The sequence below is a fragment of the Dama dama genome, chromosome X (assembly GCF_033118175.1).
Source record: "Dama dama isolate Ldn47 chromosome X, ASM3311817v1, whole genome shotgun sequence".
In the NCBI taxonomy this organism is placed as follows: domain Eukaryota; kingdom Metazoa; phylum Chordata; class Mammalia; order Artiodactyla; family Cervidae; genus Dama; species Dama dama.
In genome coordinates this window covers 39,658,821-39,676,365 of record NC_083714.1, presented here as the reverse complement: position 1 = coordinate 39,676,365, position 17,545 = coordinate 39,658,821, and the positions used below count along the sequence as shown (strand labels likewise).

The 17,545-nt window shown below is 40.2% G+C and overlaps 1 protein-coding gene across 1 annotated transcript; it reads left to right on the top strand.

The window, feature by feature from the left end:
* Positions 1–15,392: 15,392 nt before the first annotated feature.
* LOC133053089 (acidic leucine-rich nuclear phosphoprotein 32 family member B-like) lies at positions 15,393–16,471 on the top strand. The gene has a single exon (XM_061137909.1). The coding sequence runs from the start codon at positions 15,605–15,607 to the stop codon at positions 16,376–16,378; it is 774 nt and encodes a 257-aa protein (XP_060993892.1). The 5' UTR covers positions 15,393–15,604; the 3' UTR covers positions 16,379–16,471.
* The last annotated feature ends 1,074 nt before the right edge of the window (positions 16,472–17,545 follow it).

Genomic DNA, 17,545 nt, shown 5'->3' with positions numbered 1-17,545 from the left:
ACTCAAAATACTGCACAACTGATCTGTTGCAGGTACCAACCCATCACAATGGACCACAGCCCAGCAGGATGGCACCCACTATAACCAACAGGCACTTCTATGCTGGTGTCTATTGGCAACAAAGCAGCTGTAACTAATTCCTCACATTTAGGTAGTCACTTGGTTTTCAGTGATTTTTCATACTATTGATACTCTTTGGTTTCCACAATGGCACTGTGAACATAGTGGGGCATGTTATTTCACAGAGAAATGAACAAAATCAGAGGAGTTGCCCGACTCACCTTGGATTGCTCAGTGATGTGAGGCAGTTGCCAGCCTGGAGCCCTTTTAATTCCTAGTCCAGGACTGACTTTCCTTCACCAGGTGGGGCCTGCTAGCATAGACTTAGGTTTCTTTGTGATGAACATAACATCCATAGAAGATGAGGGCCAGACATCTCTTTAGGAAGTTAATGGAGGAGCCAGGCCAACGGCCAAAACCCAAAATACCTTCAGGAGCTGGCAGATAAACTGAGTACAGCCACCTGCATAAGGCAGACAGAGAGTATGGTGGAGCATGAGCTGATCTGGAAAGCACATGTCCCTCCTAAAGGTGTTTAAAATCAGATTTTTAGTAACTCTGATGTAGCCAGAGTTATAAACAAAACAACTCTGTTAGCCTTATTAAGCCCATAGGATACTTGTGTGTACCCTCTGATATACCAACCATCTCAATGACAGATGACAGAATTGAGATGCAGACAGGCCAAGTAATTCACCCAAAGTCAAATCGCTTGTTACTGACAGCTGAGATTAGAGAACAAACTAGTGGTGACCAGTGGGGAGAGGGGAGGAGCAAGATAGGGGTAGGGGATTAAGTACAAACTAATATGTATAAAATAAATAAGCTATAGGATACATTATACAGTAGAAGGAATTGAGCCAATATTTTATAATAACTTTAATTGGAGTATAATCTATCAAAATTTGGAATCAGTATGTTGTATATCTGAAACTAATATAATATGGTAAATCAGTAATACCTCAATAAAAATACATTTTAAAAATGTTACAATGCTTTAAAAAATGAACTCTTCTCACTCTCTGCTCAGTCCTCCTCCCATCCTTACCTGTGAGCAGCACTTGCCTCTACACTGTCCTGATAGGTCTACCACCCTGGGATTGTGGCTCATAATCCAGGTTTTTACTATCCCTCATAGCTCAATTGGTAAATAATCTGCCTGCAATGCAGGAGACCCACCTTCGATTCCTGAGTTGGGAAGATCCCCTGGAGAAGGAAATGACAACCCACTCCAGTATTCATGCCTGGAGAATCCCATGGGCAGAGGAGCCTGGCAGGCTATGGTCCATGGGGTCACAAGAGTTGGACACGACTGAGCGACTAACTCACTGCCACTATCCCTGTGGTGCCATACTCCCTTGCTCCTCCTAATCAAAATTCCCCAAACCTTCTCCCTGTTCTTCATAGCCCTGCTCCACATTTGGTTGAAGCTGATAAAGAAATTCACACTAAGGCAGCAATGAGATGCAAGAGCTTAAGGTGAATTAGAGTAGCCAGTTGGGTCACCTGTTATGCCAAGTTAAGGATTCAGTCTCTTTATTGCAAAGTCATTAGGGAAAGCAATATAACATCATGAGGATGAGTTTGGGATGTCTAGTTATAGAGACCTGGGTTCAAATCCTGACTGTGTGACTTTGGGATAGTTACTCACCCTCTCTGTGCCTTAGTTTCATTCTCTGAAAAATGGTTATTATACTCATTTCTTTTTCCTAGCACTACTATGAGGATTAGAGAGAGTATATGCAAAGCTCTTAACAGTGTCTGGCGTTTGGTAATTCATCAGAAATGATAGATTTTGAAAATAAAATCTTAGACCATAAGAAAAGTTGCATCTCATATGAGCATTCCTTGGCAGTCTAGAAGCTTCTATGCTCCAGGCCTGACTGAGGTTCAGAAAAGAGAAGGGTGAGGAGGGAGAAAAAGTACTCTTGGTCAAATGGTGTTCCCACATGCTAATGTATATAGAGAGCTATCACCATCACATCATCTTTTTGTAAGCAAGAGGTTTTTCATATATTTTAACCATAAATGGAAGTTCCTTGGCAGGGCTATTTTGTGATGGACCAAGAATAAATTCATAGGAAGAGAGTAATCTTGGAATAGACAAATTGGAGCCAATATGCAGAATTTGGGATGTGAGCCAGAAAACACTGAGAGGCCAGAGATAGACAATAAATAAAGCACAAGTGAAAGAAAAGAGGGACAGACTCCATAACTCCATGTCTGCTCAAGATTTCTTATCAATAACTGGAACAAAGACCAGAGGACAAATTCATTGAACTTGGGAGGGGCATATAACTTGGAAGGGATGGTTAAATAGCTTACATGACAGAATTAGGTTTCAAAAAGACTCAGAAAGAAATCTGACTTCCTGGTCTAATCAACATGGAAAAGCCCCTCTAACAACTAAAAAAAAAAAAAACCTGACATAAAAATATATATATATAAATACTTTAAAAGGCGGAAAGAAGAAGATGGACTTGACTAGGGACCCCAGGACTTCAGGAAGGACAAAGCCTTGAGTTCTCGGGTTTCCCCTTGCCTCTGATGTATCCAGAACAGAGAGCCAGGAAAGTCTGCAATCTGGAACCATCAACAGGCACAAACAAGAAATGCTCCTTGAGGGGCTTTCTCACCCTACCCAAACGACTAGAAAAAGGATGGCCTAATACAACAGAAAACCTTTTTGACAACACCTGCCTCACCCCAGCTAAACACCAGTCTGTGTGTCTACACCTCCACCCATACCACACTGAACTGATTACCAAAGCTATATAGTAAGGCTTCCATGGGATGGTAGCATTATCTCTCCCAGTTCATGCTTCTTTTTCAAAATTGGTTTAAGCTCATGTTCTTGCCTTTCCATTTCGAGTGGGTGCTTATATTACTGATTTGCATTATTTCTTCTTTTCTAACGTAGTGTTGTAAATTCTAATGTAGAATTTAGTGCTGTAAATTTCCCTTCAGTACTACTGTAGTTTTGTCCCACAAATTTTAATGTGTTATTCTTTCATTGTCATTTTGTACAATGTTTTTTTTTTTATTTCCCTTGAGCCTCCTTCTTTGACCCATGGATTATTTAGAACTATGTTGCTTAGTTCCCAAGTATTTGGAGATTTTTCTGTTATCTTTGTGTTAGTTTCTAGTTTCTAGTTGGTTTATAGTTTGATTCCACTGGGGCTGGAGAGCACACTCTGTGTGATTGGAACTCTTTTAAATTTGTTGGGGTTTGTTTTATGGCCAAAGATAGAGTCTATCTTGATGAATGTTCCATGCGCACTTGAAAAGTATGTGTATTCTGCTATCATTGGCCAGACGTTCTGTAATTGTCCATTAGATACTGTTGGTTAATGATGTTGTTGACTTCTTCTATACCCTTGCTGATTTTCTATCTAATTTTTCTATCGATTGCTTAGAATATGGCACTGAAGTTTTCAACTATAATTGTGGATCTCCTGTCCCTCCTTTCAGCTGTATTAGTTTTTGCTTCATGTAGATGAAACTCTGTTGTTTGATGAATACATGTTTAGCATCACTGTCTTCTTCATGGATTGATCCTTTAATCCTTATATACATTTCCTCTTTTACATGGTAAGTTTCTGTTTTCATTTGAAGTTTACTCTATATGACATTAATACAGCCACTCTTACTTTTAAAGAAAATTAATCAGTGTGCAATATATCTTTTCCTATCCATTTGCTTTCAACCTACTTATGCTGTTATGATTGAAGTGGGTTTCTTGGAAAGAGCATTAAGTTGGGTCATGCTTTTTAATTTACTCTACCATTCTCCTTTAAATTAATAGATTTAGACCAACTAAATTTAATACAATTATTGATGTTAGGGTTTAAATCTGTTAGTTTATTGTTTTCTCTTTGTTCTGTTTTTTCTTGCCTTCTTATGGATCACTTGAACATTTTTTAGAATTACATTCTGACTTATCTATATTTGATGCTTTTGAACTGTGGTGCTAGGGAGGACTCTTGAGAGTCCCTTGGACAGCAAGGAGATTAAGCTAGTCAATCCTAAAGGAAATGAACCCTGAATATTCATTGGAAGGACTGGTGCTCTAATATTTTGTCCACCTGATGCGATGAGATGGCTCATTGGAAAAAACCCTGATTTTGGGAAAGATGGAAGGCAGAAGAAGGGGATGACAGAGGATGAGATGGTTGGATGGCATCACCGACTCAATGGACATGAGTCTGAACGAACTCTAGGAGATGGTGAAAGACAGGGAGCAGTCCATGGAGTAGCAAAGAATCAGACATGATTTAGTGACTGAACAACAACAATATTTGAAAAATGAAGAGGATAAATTATCCTACCAACATTCTCTTTATGATGACATATAAACTCTCTAAGATGATACAGACTTTCTCTCCAATGCTCCTTACTTCCTCCTGAGCCCTCCCTGGCAGAATCTCTAACATTCTTATTTCTATCAACAGTCTGTCCGGGCCAATATAGGATTTTTCTATCATGCTTTCCAAAAATTTTTCAGCCTCCATTCATTACCCACTTACAAAGTCACTTCCACATATTTAGTTTTTTGTTATAGCAGCACTTCCCTGATAGAAAATCTGTATCAGTAAGGTTTCAGAGAAACAGAACCAATGTAAAATACATTTTGAGGTTTATTGCAGGAAGTTGGCTTATGCAATTGTGGGGGCTGGCTAGACAAGTCTGAATTCCACAGAGTAGATCAACAGGAAGGGAACTCTTGGGACTCTCGGTCATGAGTTGAAGCTGCTGTCCAGAGGCAGAATTTCTTCTTCAGGGAAACCTTAACTCTACTGTCAAAAACTTTCACCTGATTGAACCAGGCCCACCCAGATTATCTAGGATAATGTCCCTTACTCAAAGTCAACTGATTATACACTTTAAACACATCCACAAAATATTTTCATAGCAACATCTAGATTAGTATTTTATTGAATAATTGGGGTGTGTAGCCTAGCCAAGGACACATGAAACTGGCCATCATAGACTGTAAATCACCACATTCATCTTTTAAAACTGATGGCATATACTAAAGCTAAACATATATGTCCTTTATGACCCAGCAAGTATCCTAGGTTTAGACCTGAAATAAACCCATATATTCACCAAAAGTCATGTAAAAGAATGTTCATGATAGCATTTATTTGTATTAGCTTGAAATTGGAAACAACCCAATTCTCCATCAATGGGAGAATGAATTAACAAAGTGTGGCAATACATTCAACGAACTACTACTTAGCAACAAAAAAGGACATCCTACTACTATATGCAACAGTACAGATGACTCTCACAGATAAATGAATGAGCCATTCATCCATTATATCCATTGAATGACTTTCTTTCAAAGTCATTCAAAGTTGAGTACATTCTGTATGATTCCATTTATATCAAGTTCAAAACCAGGCAAAACTAATCTACAGTGTTAGAAATCAGGATAGTAGTTACTTGGGATGGGAGTTATTGACTGGAAAGAGGCACAAGGGAGCCTTTTGGGCACTGGTAATGTTCTGTTTCTTGATCTGAATGGTGGTCACAGTGATGTGTGTGTGTATGTGTGTGTGTGTGTGTATGCCATGTGTGAAGATCAATCAAGCTGTATAATTAAGACCTATGTGCTTAAATTATAGCTTAAGAAAAAATTAAAATAGTAAAAACATCCAGACAAGCTAGGAAAATGAGTTTAAACTAATAAAAACAGTCTTTAATGTCTAACAATTTTAAAGTAGAGCCTGAAGAAGACCTGATTTGGTAGCATGGAGAAAGACTTGGGGGCTTCAACTGACCACAAGTTCTGTGAGTCAGCAATATGAGGTGGCAATTTGAAAAGTGCAAGTAATTTAATTCACTTTAACAGATACAAAGTCTCTCTTATATTTCATCTTGTTGGTTCCAGCCCATCATTTTCAAATCTCTTTGGATCTTAATTCTGTTATGTAGGACAAAATGGGGTTGTAGAAAGAACACTTGGAAAATAAAGCCTTGGAATAATCTTTCTAACTAAGACAACAATTTAAAGTTGAGCAAAAGTCCAATGAGTTGTTTTCTTTGTAACTGGACTTAGATTTAGAGACCAGATGCAACACATTTCAAAAGTTGTTGACAAATTTAAGAGGAACCAGAGGCCAAGAGTTAGGATGTTAATGAGAAGTAACCCTGCCATATATGGAAGTGCTTGAGACAACCAACTAAGGAGGGACGTGGAAGAGTTTTTATTCTGAATATTGGAAGGGCTGGCATTTGAAAGAGGGCATATCTGTTCACCACTAAGGATGGAGCTAAAGCTGCAGTAAGTGTAACCATGAAACTGACCTGGTTCCACTATATTAAGAAGGAATCTTAAAACTCAGCATTCAGAAAACTAAGATCATGCATCTGGTCCCATCACTTCATGGTAAATAGATGGGGAAACAGTGAGAGACTTTATTTTTTGGGGCTCCAAAATCACTGCAGATGGCGACTGCAGCCATGAAATTAAAAGACACTTGCTCCTTGGAAGAAAAGCTATAACCAACCTAGACAGCATATTAAAAAGCAGAGGCATTATTTTGCCAACAAAGGTCCATCTAGTCAAAGCCATGGTTTTTCCAGTATGTATGGATGTGAGAGTTGGATTATAGAGAAAGCTGAGGGCCGAAGAATTGATGCTTTTGAACTGTGGTGTTGGAGAAGACACTTGAGAGTCCCTTGGACTGCGGGGAGATCAACCCAGTCAATTCTAAAGGAAATCAGTCCTGAGTATTCATTGGAAGGACTGATGCTGAAGATGAAGCTCCAAATACTTTGGCTACCTGATATGAAGAGCTGACTCATTGGAAAAGACCCTGACGCTGAGAAAGATTGAAGGTGGGAGGAGAAGGGGATGACAGAGGATGAGATGGTTGGAAGGCATCACCGACTCAATGGGCATGAGTTTGAGTAAGCTCCGGGAGTTGGTGATGGACAGGGAAGCCTGATGTGCTGCAGTCCATGGGGTCACAAAGAGTTGGACACGACTGAGTGACTGAACTGAACTTTCATGCTAGGGTTTTTGTGAAAGAAGGAGAGCTGGGGACTTCCCTCGTGGTCCAGTGACTAAGACTCCATGCTCTCAATGCAGGGGGCCCAGATTCAATCCCTGGTCAGGGAACTAGATCCTGCATACCACAACTAAGGCCCAGGGTAGTGAAATAAACATTTAAAAAGAAAGGAGGAGAGTTGGCCATCATTCAAGAGTTTAACCAGTTGCTTAATGACCTTGGGCTAGGCGGTTTTCAGAGGAGTCCAGGTGCATTGTGCCTCTTTCCAGATATGCAGAAGCAAAGAATATCGCTGAGGGGAAGGAAGGTGAAGTCTCAAAGAAAGGAAAATGCTGACACCTATGTTCAATCATTGGGCTTCCCAGGTGGCGCTAGTGGTAAAGAACCCAACTGACAATGCAGGAGACATAAGAGATGTGAGTTCAATCCTTGGGTAGGGAAGATCCCCCAGGGGAGGGCATGGCAACCCACTCCAGTATTCTTGCCTGGAGAATCCCATGGACACACGAGCCTGGCAGTCTATGGTTCATAGGGTCACAAAGAGTTGGACACGACTGAAATAACTTGTTTAATCATTACTCTCCATTTGCAGTCTCTTAAATGTGGTCATTGGGGATGCCTGTAAAGGTAAAGCATCACATATTTTTAACTAGAAATGGACCAGAAATAGAAAGTAAGGTTGTTGTAACTTCCCTGAGGTGCTTCTGTAAAATGGAGCCAATATCAACCTTCAGCATTATGTTTCCAGAAAAGAGAGATCAGTTTCAAATGCTGTCTAAACCCTCCAGTTTATTTACGGGACCACCCATTTAAAAATCTTGCCTCTGTGAAGCAGCATAGAAAACACCGTATTGTGACTCTTTTTGAGAATGTTCTCTTCAACTACAATCCTCTTGTCCCTCCCAAACTAAAGTCCACCTATGTAGAGAATCCACCAGATCTTTATGCTCATGATAAAGTGACCTTGCTTTCACTGTATCTAATTTAGCAGTTGTTGTTGTTGTTTAGTTGCTAAGTCATGTCCTACTCTTTCACCACCCCATGAACTATATTCCGCCAGGCTCCTCTGTTCATGGGATTTTCCAGACAAGAATACTGAAGTGGGGTGCCATTCCCTTCTCCAGGGGATCTTCCTGACCCAGGGACCCAGCCCAAGTCTCCTACATTGCAGGCAGATTCTTTACCGCTGAGCCACCAGGGAAGCCTATTTAATTTAGTAGAGTTGGCATCAAATATAAAGGATTATGCCAGCAAGTGTTGGTTAATCTGACCCTGTCCAGAATGCAATGCTTATTTTATTATATGGCTGCAAAAATATTGTCACAAATATCTGTGACTATCTGTAAAGTACATAAAGTTATTAAAACACATTCTTTTACTAAAGCAGTACAAAATATTACATAAACAAATCAAGCTAGAAGCAAGCATATTTCATTTGCTTAACTAGCACTAAGGAAGTCACTGAAGCAAAGCATCTGATGGACTGGCAGGCAGAAGGGAGATAATTTCAGGGATGGTATGACATGATAAATTGCCTCTGCTGTACATAATTTTCACTCCAGAAAATAATTCATCTCCCACTCTCATCACATTGTTCTTTCGATGCATATGTCAGTTCGGTCATCTCCATTGCCTCAGCAGGACCAAGTTTGTCCTTTGTGGCTGGAATTCCAAAGATGCAAAACCATGAAAATAAAATAAACCCACAAAGCACAGCCTAATTTTGGACACCTTCTAAAATGTAAATGTCATTATTTGGGTCTCTTTTACATGTTTTCATAGAGAGTCTAGAGCACCCCATAGAATAATACCCTTTTGAGACAAGGCAGCTTGAGAGGAGGTATGAGCATCCACACTGTGACCCAATGGAGGCTTGGTTTAGAGTTCTAGCACTTATCAGATGTGTGAGTTTGAGCAATTCACTTACCTCTTCCTCATCTGCAAAATATGGATATAAAACGACTGACTTCCTAGGGTTGTTTAAAAAAAAGGCGGTGCCATGCATGTAAGGTGTCTACACACCATTTGTGTCTGTTGTTAGTAAATGGTACTTGGTATTAAGATTCAGTGGTTTAACACATATTTATTGAGCACCTATTTGCCTAGCACTGTTCTAGGTGCTTGGAACACAGTAGTGAATAAAGAAACCAAAGTCCCTTCATTGTTCTAATTCTCTGAAAAATACCATTGGTAGCTTGATAGGGATTGCATTGAATCTTAATAGATCTTAAACTGACTGAAAGGAAACAAATAATAAAAAAAAGTAAAACGTGTAGCTTGTCAGAAAGTGATAACGACTATGGAAAAATTGTAGCAGGGAAATTGAAGATGGAGAGCTGGGGTTGAGAGTGGGGTTGCAGGCTTTGATGGGTGGTCACCCACGATGGTGACATGAAAGCAAAGATCTGAAAGAGGTGAATGAGTGAGCCAGGAGCCAGGAGGCTATCTTCAAGAAGTATGTTTCAGGCAGAGGGGACCACAACTCGAAAATCCTGAAACAGAAATGTATGTGGGGTATTCAGAATAGCAGGGAGGCCAGTGTAGAGTGGTATGAATGATAGGGAGAGGAGTAGGAAATAAGGTCAGAGAAGTAATGCAGACAAGATAATGTAAGGCCATATATTGCCTGGCATGTTGTAGCAGGTGATATGTATGTAAAAAAGTATTCTTATATAACATCATCATCATTACCAGACATAAATATTTAAAGAACCACCTTTTTCTGGGTTAAAAGCTATAGGAGGCACAAGGGTGACATCAGAGAGATTTTTAAAATAACCAAATGAGAGATGATAGCAGCTGAGACAAGAGTAACTGTAGTGGAGGTTGTGAGACACGGTCAGATTCTGGCTAAAGTTTGAAGTTAGAGTCAGCAGAACTTTCTGATTTAGTAAACATGGAGTGTGAGTGAAAGAGAGGAGTCAGATGACTGCAAGGTTTTGTGCCCCAGTAACTGGAAGTTGGGCCTGTTGTAATCTGACCTGAAGACCATACAGGTGGAGCAGATTCTAGATCAGCAACATCTTTTGACCATGTTAAAGTCTGTGATGTCTGTTAGACACCCAAGCAGACAGGTTAAGTGGGAAGTTGGATATCCAAGTCTATCATTTGGGGTAGAGGTCCATGTTGGTATTATCAGTGTATGAATTGTGTTAAAAGTCATGGAACTGGATCATCAAGGAGTAAGGACAAAGAGGAAGAGGAGCTGAGCCCTGGAGAATCCAATGTTAAGAAGTCAGGGAGAAGAATAGGCAAAGTCATGGAGATGGAAAGTAGATATATGGTTGTCAGGGGCTGAAGATAGTGATGGAGAGTGACTGTTGATGGTTAAGGGGATACTTTGGGGGGAGATGAAAATATTCTGGAACTGGATCATTGTGATGATTGCCAACTCCGTGACTATCCTGTAAACCACTATAAAAGGGTAAATTTTATGGTATATGAATTAAATCTCACCTTAAAAAAAAGAAGATGGAGAGAAGAGGAGGATTCAACAAAGAAGACTGAGGAGTGAGGTGGAAAGAAAACCAAGACAGTGGATTGTCCTGGAAAGAAAGAGGGAAAAATGTTTCAATAGAAGCATATCAAATGCTGTGGAGACCTTATGTACATTGCAGTTACATCATTGGATTTAGCATCATGAAGGTCACTGGTGATCCTGGGAAGAGCCATTTAGGTGGAATAGTGGGAGTGAAGCCTTGACTGGAGTGAGATAGGGGAAAAATCCATTGGTCACTGTTGGAGGATGATGGGAATTCAACTCATTATTTTGAAAACTGGAAAATAGAATCAAGGCCCTCTCCTGCCTTTCTAGGAAAATGGTACCACTATAAAACCATATAGCAGATGAGGGGGCATTTTTTCTCTATAGAAGTATTTCTAGCTAAAAATTGAAGATAGGATGATGGGATTCTAATAATGCCATGCTGCAATCTTCGGTGGAAATCTAGCATTAGATTAGCAATATTAGCAATAACTGCTAACATCAACCAGGAGGAATTATCATACTCCTGTACCTCTTAACAGAAGCACATGCCACCATCAATGAAGCAGTCTTTCTTTAAAAAAAAAAATCAAACTAAATCTGATTAGACCTCTAGATTTGACTACCAATGTACAGAAAACACAAGAGACAAAGGAGCATGTTAAATAAAACTACAGGGCTGCAGTCAGTAAAATAGAGGATGTGGAGGATTTTAAAGGATAAACAAGTTCTTTCCAATAAATGAATTCTAGGGGCAAAAAGAGAGATAGAAGTGGAATACTGATGACACCAGATGCTGGCAAGGATTTAGAGAAGCAGGAACTCTCATTCATTGCTGGTAGGAGTGTAAAATGGTACAGTCACTTTGGAAGACAGTTTGGCGATATCTTACAAAATGAAACATACTCTTACCATATGATCCAACAATCACACTCCTTGGTATTTACCCAAAGAAGCTAATTTATGTCACACGGATATTTACAGCAGCCTTATTCATAATTGTCAAAACTTGGAAGCAAGCAACCAAGATGTCCTTCAATAGGGGAGTGGATAAATAAACTGTGGTACATCCAGAAAATGGAATATTATTCAGCATTTAAAAAGAAACGAGCTATCAAACCATGAAAAGACATGAAGGAAACTTAAATGCATATTACTACATGAAAGAAGCCTATCTTTTAAAGCTACGTACTGTCTGATTCCAACTATATGATATTCTGGAAAAAGCAAAACTCTGGAGACAGTGAAAAGATCAGTGGTTGCCAGGGACAGGGTGTGATGAATAGGTAGAACACAGAAAAATTTTAGGGCAGTGAAAATACTCCACATGATATTATAATGATAGATACATGTCATACATTTGCTACATAGAGTGTACCACACCAAAAACAAACCCTAATGTAAACTATAGACTGTGGTTGATAATGATGTATCAATATACATTCATCAATTGTAACAAATGTCCCACTCTGGTGGGGGATGTTAATAGGGGAGGCTATGCATGTGTGGGGGTGGGGGGTATATGAGAAATCTCTATCTTCCTCTTACTTTGACTACGGACCTAAACCTGCAGTAAAAAATAGTCTTGGTGGGAGGGGATCGGGATGGGGAATACATGTAAATCTATGGCTAATTCATGTCAATGTATGACAAAAACCACTACAATATTGTAAAGTAATTAGCCTCCAACTAATAAAAATAAATGAAAAAAAATCCAACATGCCATGTGTCAACTTGGTTGGCCCAGGGGTTCAGCCAAACACTGTTCTCGATGTTTCTGTGAGGGTGTCTTCGGATGAGATTTCCATTTAAATGGGTGACTTTGACTAAAGCAGATTGTCCTTCATAACATGGGTGGGCTGCATCCAATCAGTTGAAGGCCCTAAGAGAACAAATGGCTCACTTCCCATGAGCAGAAGGGAGTTCTGCCAGCTTACTGCCTTTGGACTTCTTCTGCAGCATTCATCCTTCCTGGCTGGTCAACAGACTGCCTTTGGATTTGAACTGCAACTCTTTCCTGAATCTTCACCTAGTCAGCCTCTACCACAAGATTTGGGATTCACCAAGCCTCTGTAATCCTGTAAGCCAACTCCTTAAGATAAATCTCTTTATATAGTCACATCCTATTGGTTCTGTTTCTCTGGAGAACACTGACTAACAGAGCATCTAATGCTGTGTCCCTTGGTCTGCACCTGATTCTTTTTTATTTAATAAATATCAATAAGGTTTAAAAAAATCCAACAGAGGAATTTCAATATATTGCTTTATACTTTTCTGGATCTAAGGTATCTAGAAATCTTTGATGGTACAATTGGAATTTTCTTTCATGGAATTACATTTCTAAGGAATTCTCAAGATTAGATTTTTATTACAAAGTTTTTATGTTCCTCTTGGACATTAGAAAGCCACTATTCAAGGCAACACTCCTTTAGTCTTAACTTTGTACAGTTTCCATTTTCACTGCCCTTTTGAACTTTATGCCTTCCTTGCTAACATCTTGCTGCATCTTTTCCATATATGTATGATAAATTAATGAGAAAGAGACACAGAGCAAGAGAGAGACAGAGAGATGTAATATGAATGGGAGGAGGGAATTTTGAGGCAATGAGTATAGACAATTCTTTTAAGGTGCTTTAGCATGAAAGAGAAGAGAAAAATGAAAAATGGGGCAGTTGTTAGGGAAGAAAATGAGTCAAGAGACATGTTTGTCAGAAATATAGATCAATGGAACAAAATAGAAAGCCTGGAGATAAATCCATGCACCTATGGGCACCTTATCTTTGACAAAAGAGGCAAAAATACACAATGGAGAAAAGACAGTCTCTTCAATAAGTGGTGCTGGCCAACTTCATGTAAAAGGATGAAACTAGAACACTTTTTAACACCATACGCAAAGATAAACTCAAAATGTATTAAAGACCTAAATGTAAGACCAGAAACTATAAAGCTCTTAGAGGAAAACATAGGCAGAACACTCTCTGACATAAATCACAGCAAGATCCTCTACGACCCACCTCCTAGAGTAATGGACATAAAACCAAAAATAAACAAATGGGACCTAATTAAACTTAAAAGTTTTTGCACAACGAAGGAAACTATAAGCAAGGTGAAAAGAAAACTCTCAGAATGGGAAACAATAACAGCAAACAAAACAACTGACAAAGAATTAATCTCCAAAATATACAAGTAGCTCAATACCAGAAAACAAACAATCCAATCAAAAAGTGAGCAGAAGACCTAAACAGACATTTCTCCAAAGAAGACATACAAATGGCTAATAAACACATGAAAAGATGCTCAGCATTGCTCATTATTAGAGAAGTGCAAATCAAAACCACAATGAGGTATCATCTCACACCAGTCAGAATGGCCACCATCAAAAACTACAAACAATAAATGTCAGAGAGGATGTGGAGAAAAGGGAACTCTCTTACAGTGTTGATGGGAGTGCAAACTGATACAACCACTTTGGACAATAGTCTGGAGATTCCCTAAAGAAAACTAGGAATAAAACTACCATACAGGGACTTCCCTGCCGGTCCAGTGGTTAACACTTCGCCTTCCAAAGCAGAGGGTGTGGGTTCAATCCCTGGTCCAGGAGCTAAGATCCCATACACCCTATGGCCAAGAAACCAGAACATAAGCAACAGAAGCAATATTGTAACAAATTCAATAAAGACTTAAAATTTAAAAAAACAAAAAACTACCATACGACCCAGCAATCCTACTACTAGGCATATGCCCTGAATAAACCAGAGTTGAAAAAGATGCATGTACCCCAGTGTTCACTGCAGCACTACTTATAATAGCCAGGACATGGAAACAACCTATATGTCCATCAGCAGATGAATGGATAAGGAAGTTGTGGTACATATACACGATGAAATATTACTCAGATATAAAAAGAAATGCACTTGAGTCAGTTCTAACAAGGTGGATGAAACTGGAGTCTATTATACAGTATGAAAAAAGTCAGAAAGAGAAAGACAAATACTGTATAATAACACATATATATGGAATTTAGAAAGATGGTACTGATGATCCTGTACGCAGGGCAGTGAAGGAGACACAGACATCAAGAACATACTTCTGGACTCTGTGGGAGAAGGAGAGGGTGGGATGATTTGAGAGAAGAGCACTGATACATATACATTATCATATGTAAAATAGAGAGCCATTGGGAGTTTGATATATGATGCAGAGCACCCAAAGCTGGTACTCAGTGACAACCTGGAGGCATGGGGTAGGGAGGGAGCTGGGAGCGGTGTTCAGGAGGGAGGGGAGACATTTACACCTATGGCCGATTCATGCCAATGTATGGCAAAAAAAAAAAAATTACAATATTGTACAGTAATTATCTGCCCATTAAAATTTAAAAAACATTAAAAAAAGAGACATGTTTATTCATTGAACAGAATGATGTGGTAGAGCAGGAAAAATGACTGGCTTGGAAGAGAGATAGGGGATTGTTATAGCTAAGTCCTTCAGTAGGTAACAGAGGGTAGGGATCTAGTGAGGAATTGGAATGGTTGCCCTTAGAGAGAAAACATACATTTTCCAAAGTAACAGATTTGGTTGTGGGAGCTTTAGGAAGTTCTTTTTCTCTTCTGCTCACTTCTATTTTCTCAATAAAATAGGACACTAGATCACTAACTGAGAGTGAAAATGGGAGAAGAGGTGTTGGAGGCTTAAGGAGAGAGGAATAGATGTGACATGGTCTTCCACAGGAGTTGGAGAGTGAATGTGTAGGAAAATAGTTTGGTTGCCAGACAACTCCAAGGATCCACTTGTGGCTAGTGGTCATGAATTTAAAGTGAGATCAGCTTTTCCCTCCATGGTTTCTCTCCGCTCCCGCGAGTAACTTGGCTCCGGGGGCTCCGCTCGCCTGCCCGCACGCCGCCCGCTACCCAGGACCGCGCCGTTGGCCTCTGCCTCGAGCAGACCCCTTCCTACGGCCCTCGCTGCGCAGGCTGGGACGCCTCTCCCCCCTCCGCCCCCGCCGCGGAAAGTTAAGTTTGAAGAGGGGGGAAGAGAGAGAAACATGGACATGAAGAGGAGGATCCACCTGGAGCTGAGGAACCGGACCCCGGCAGCTGTTCGAGAACTTGTCCTGGACAATTGCAAATCAAATGATGGGAAAATTGAGGGCTTAACAGCTGAATTTGTGAACTTACAGTTCCTCAGTTTAATAAATGTAGGCTTGATTTCAGTTTCAAATCTTCCCAAACTATCTAAATTGAAAAAGCTTGAGCTCAGTGACAATAGAATCTGTGGAGGTCTGGATATGTTAGCAGAAAAACTTCCAAATCTTACACATCTAAACTTAAGTGGAAATAAACTGAAAGATATCAGCACCCTGGAACCTTTGAAAAAGCTGGAATGTCTGAAGAGCCTGGATCTGTTTAACTGTGAGGTTACTAACCTGAATGACTGCCGAGAGAGCGTCTTCAAGCTCCTGCCCCAGCTGACCTATCTGGATGGCTATGACCGAGAGGATCGTGAAGCCCCAGACTCAGATGCCGAGGTGGATGGTGTGGATGAAGAAGAGGATGATGAGGAAGGAGAAGATGAGGATAAGGAGGAGGATGAAGACGGCGAGGAAGAAGAGTTTGATGATGAAGAGGATGAAGATGAAGATGCAGAAGGGGAGGAGGACAAGGATGAAGTCAGTGGGGAGGAAGAAGAATTTGGACAAGATGGAGAAGTTGATGAAGATGAAGAGGATGAGGACGAGGACGAAGATGAAGAAGAGGAAGAAAGCGGGAAAGGTGAAAAGAGGAAGAGAGAAACAGATGATGAAGGAGAAGATGATTAATAAGACCCCAGTAACCTGCAAAAAAAAGAACTGTTCAGTATTGGTTGGACCGCTGACATGGATTTGGTAGCTGTTTTTTTTTGGTAGCTGTGATACAAACCCCAGGACACCCACCCACCCAAAGAGCCAAAGAATAGTTCCTGTGACATTCCACCTTCCTCCATTTAGTCCCTCTTGGAAATCCACCACCAAGCTTGGGGACTTCAACCCAACAAAATTGTAAGCGTTGTTAGGTTTTTGTGTAAGACTTGCTGTAGCGTGGATAGCTGTGATTGGTGAGTCAACTGTCCGTGGCTACCAGTTACACCAAGATTGTAACAGCATTTTTACTTTCTGTACAACAAAGAAGCTTTGTAAATAAAATCTTAACATTTTGGGTCTAACTGGCAAAAAAATATTTTTAAGAATTTAAGTGAAATAAACACATTCCTCTTTGAAAAAAAAATAAAGTGAGATCAGATAATGTGGTTTTGTATTTTCCTTCAGTCACAGTTCAGCTGCAGGTACAGAGCAGGTAGAGAGGTGCACTTAACCAGGTTTGGGTTTTGCCAAGTAAGTCTGCAGATATGAGAAGGGCTTTAAGCTGGAGCGTACACAAGAGAGTGATTACGATGATCAAGTATGGAGTGCAGGTTCAGTAAGGAGGGGACAGAAGACATCAAGTAGATGCAGGACAGGGAAAAGGTAGTAGGATCAATAGATGGGAAGTTTCATGGGGTCAAAAGATAGTTGGGAGTGAGCTGGACAGACAGGAGATGCCAGACTCCTATCTAGCCTTGCAATGAAACATTGCAAGATTGGGTAGAAAAATTGGTAATGACCAGCTCTAGGATATGGTCATGGAATTGAGAGGCTGGGGTGGGGCTGAGGGCAAACAAGATCACTGGAGGAAAGGAGATCAAGGAACTGAGAGGCTGGGGTGGATACCAAAGTGGCTATGGTGGTGTTAGTGGAAGAGGCTATGGTTGTGGTGGCAGCTCCATATGGAGTTCAAATGTCTCCCCATCTGAGAACTCTGCTTTGACTCCTGAGGTTAAATGAGCCTCTCCCACACCTGTCTCTTCCCCTTCCCATCACTGTGCATCCTATTACTCTATTTTGCTTTCTTTAATGCACTCATCATCGTCTGGAAAGATCATGCTTCTTTAGTTACTTTCTATCCCCTTA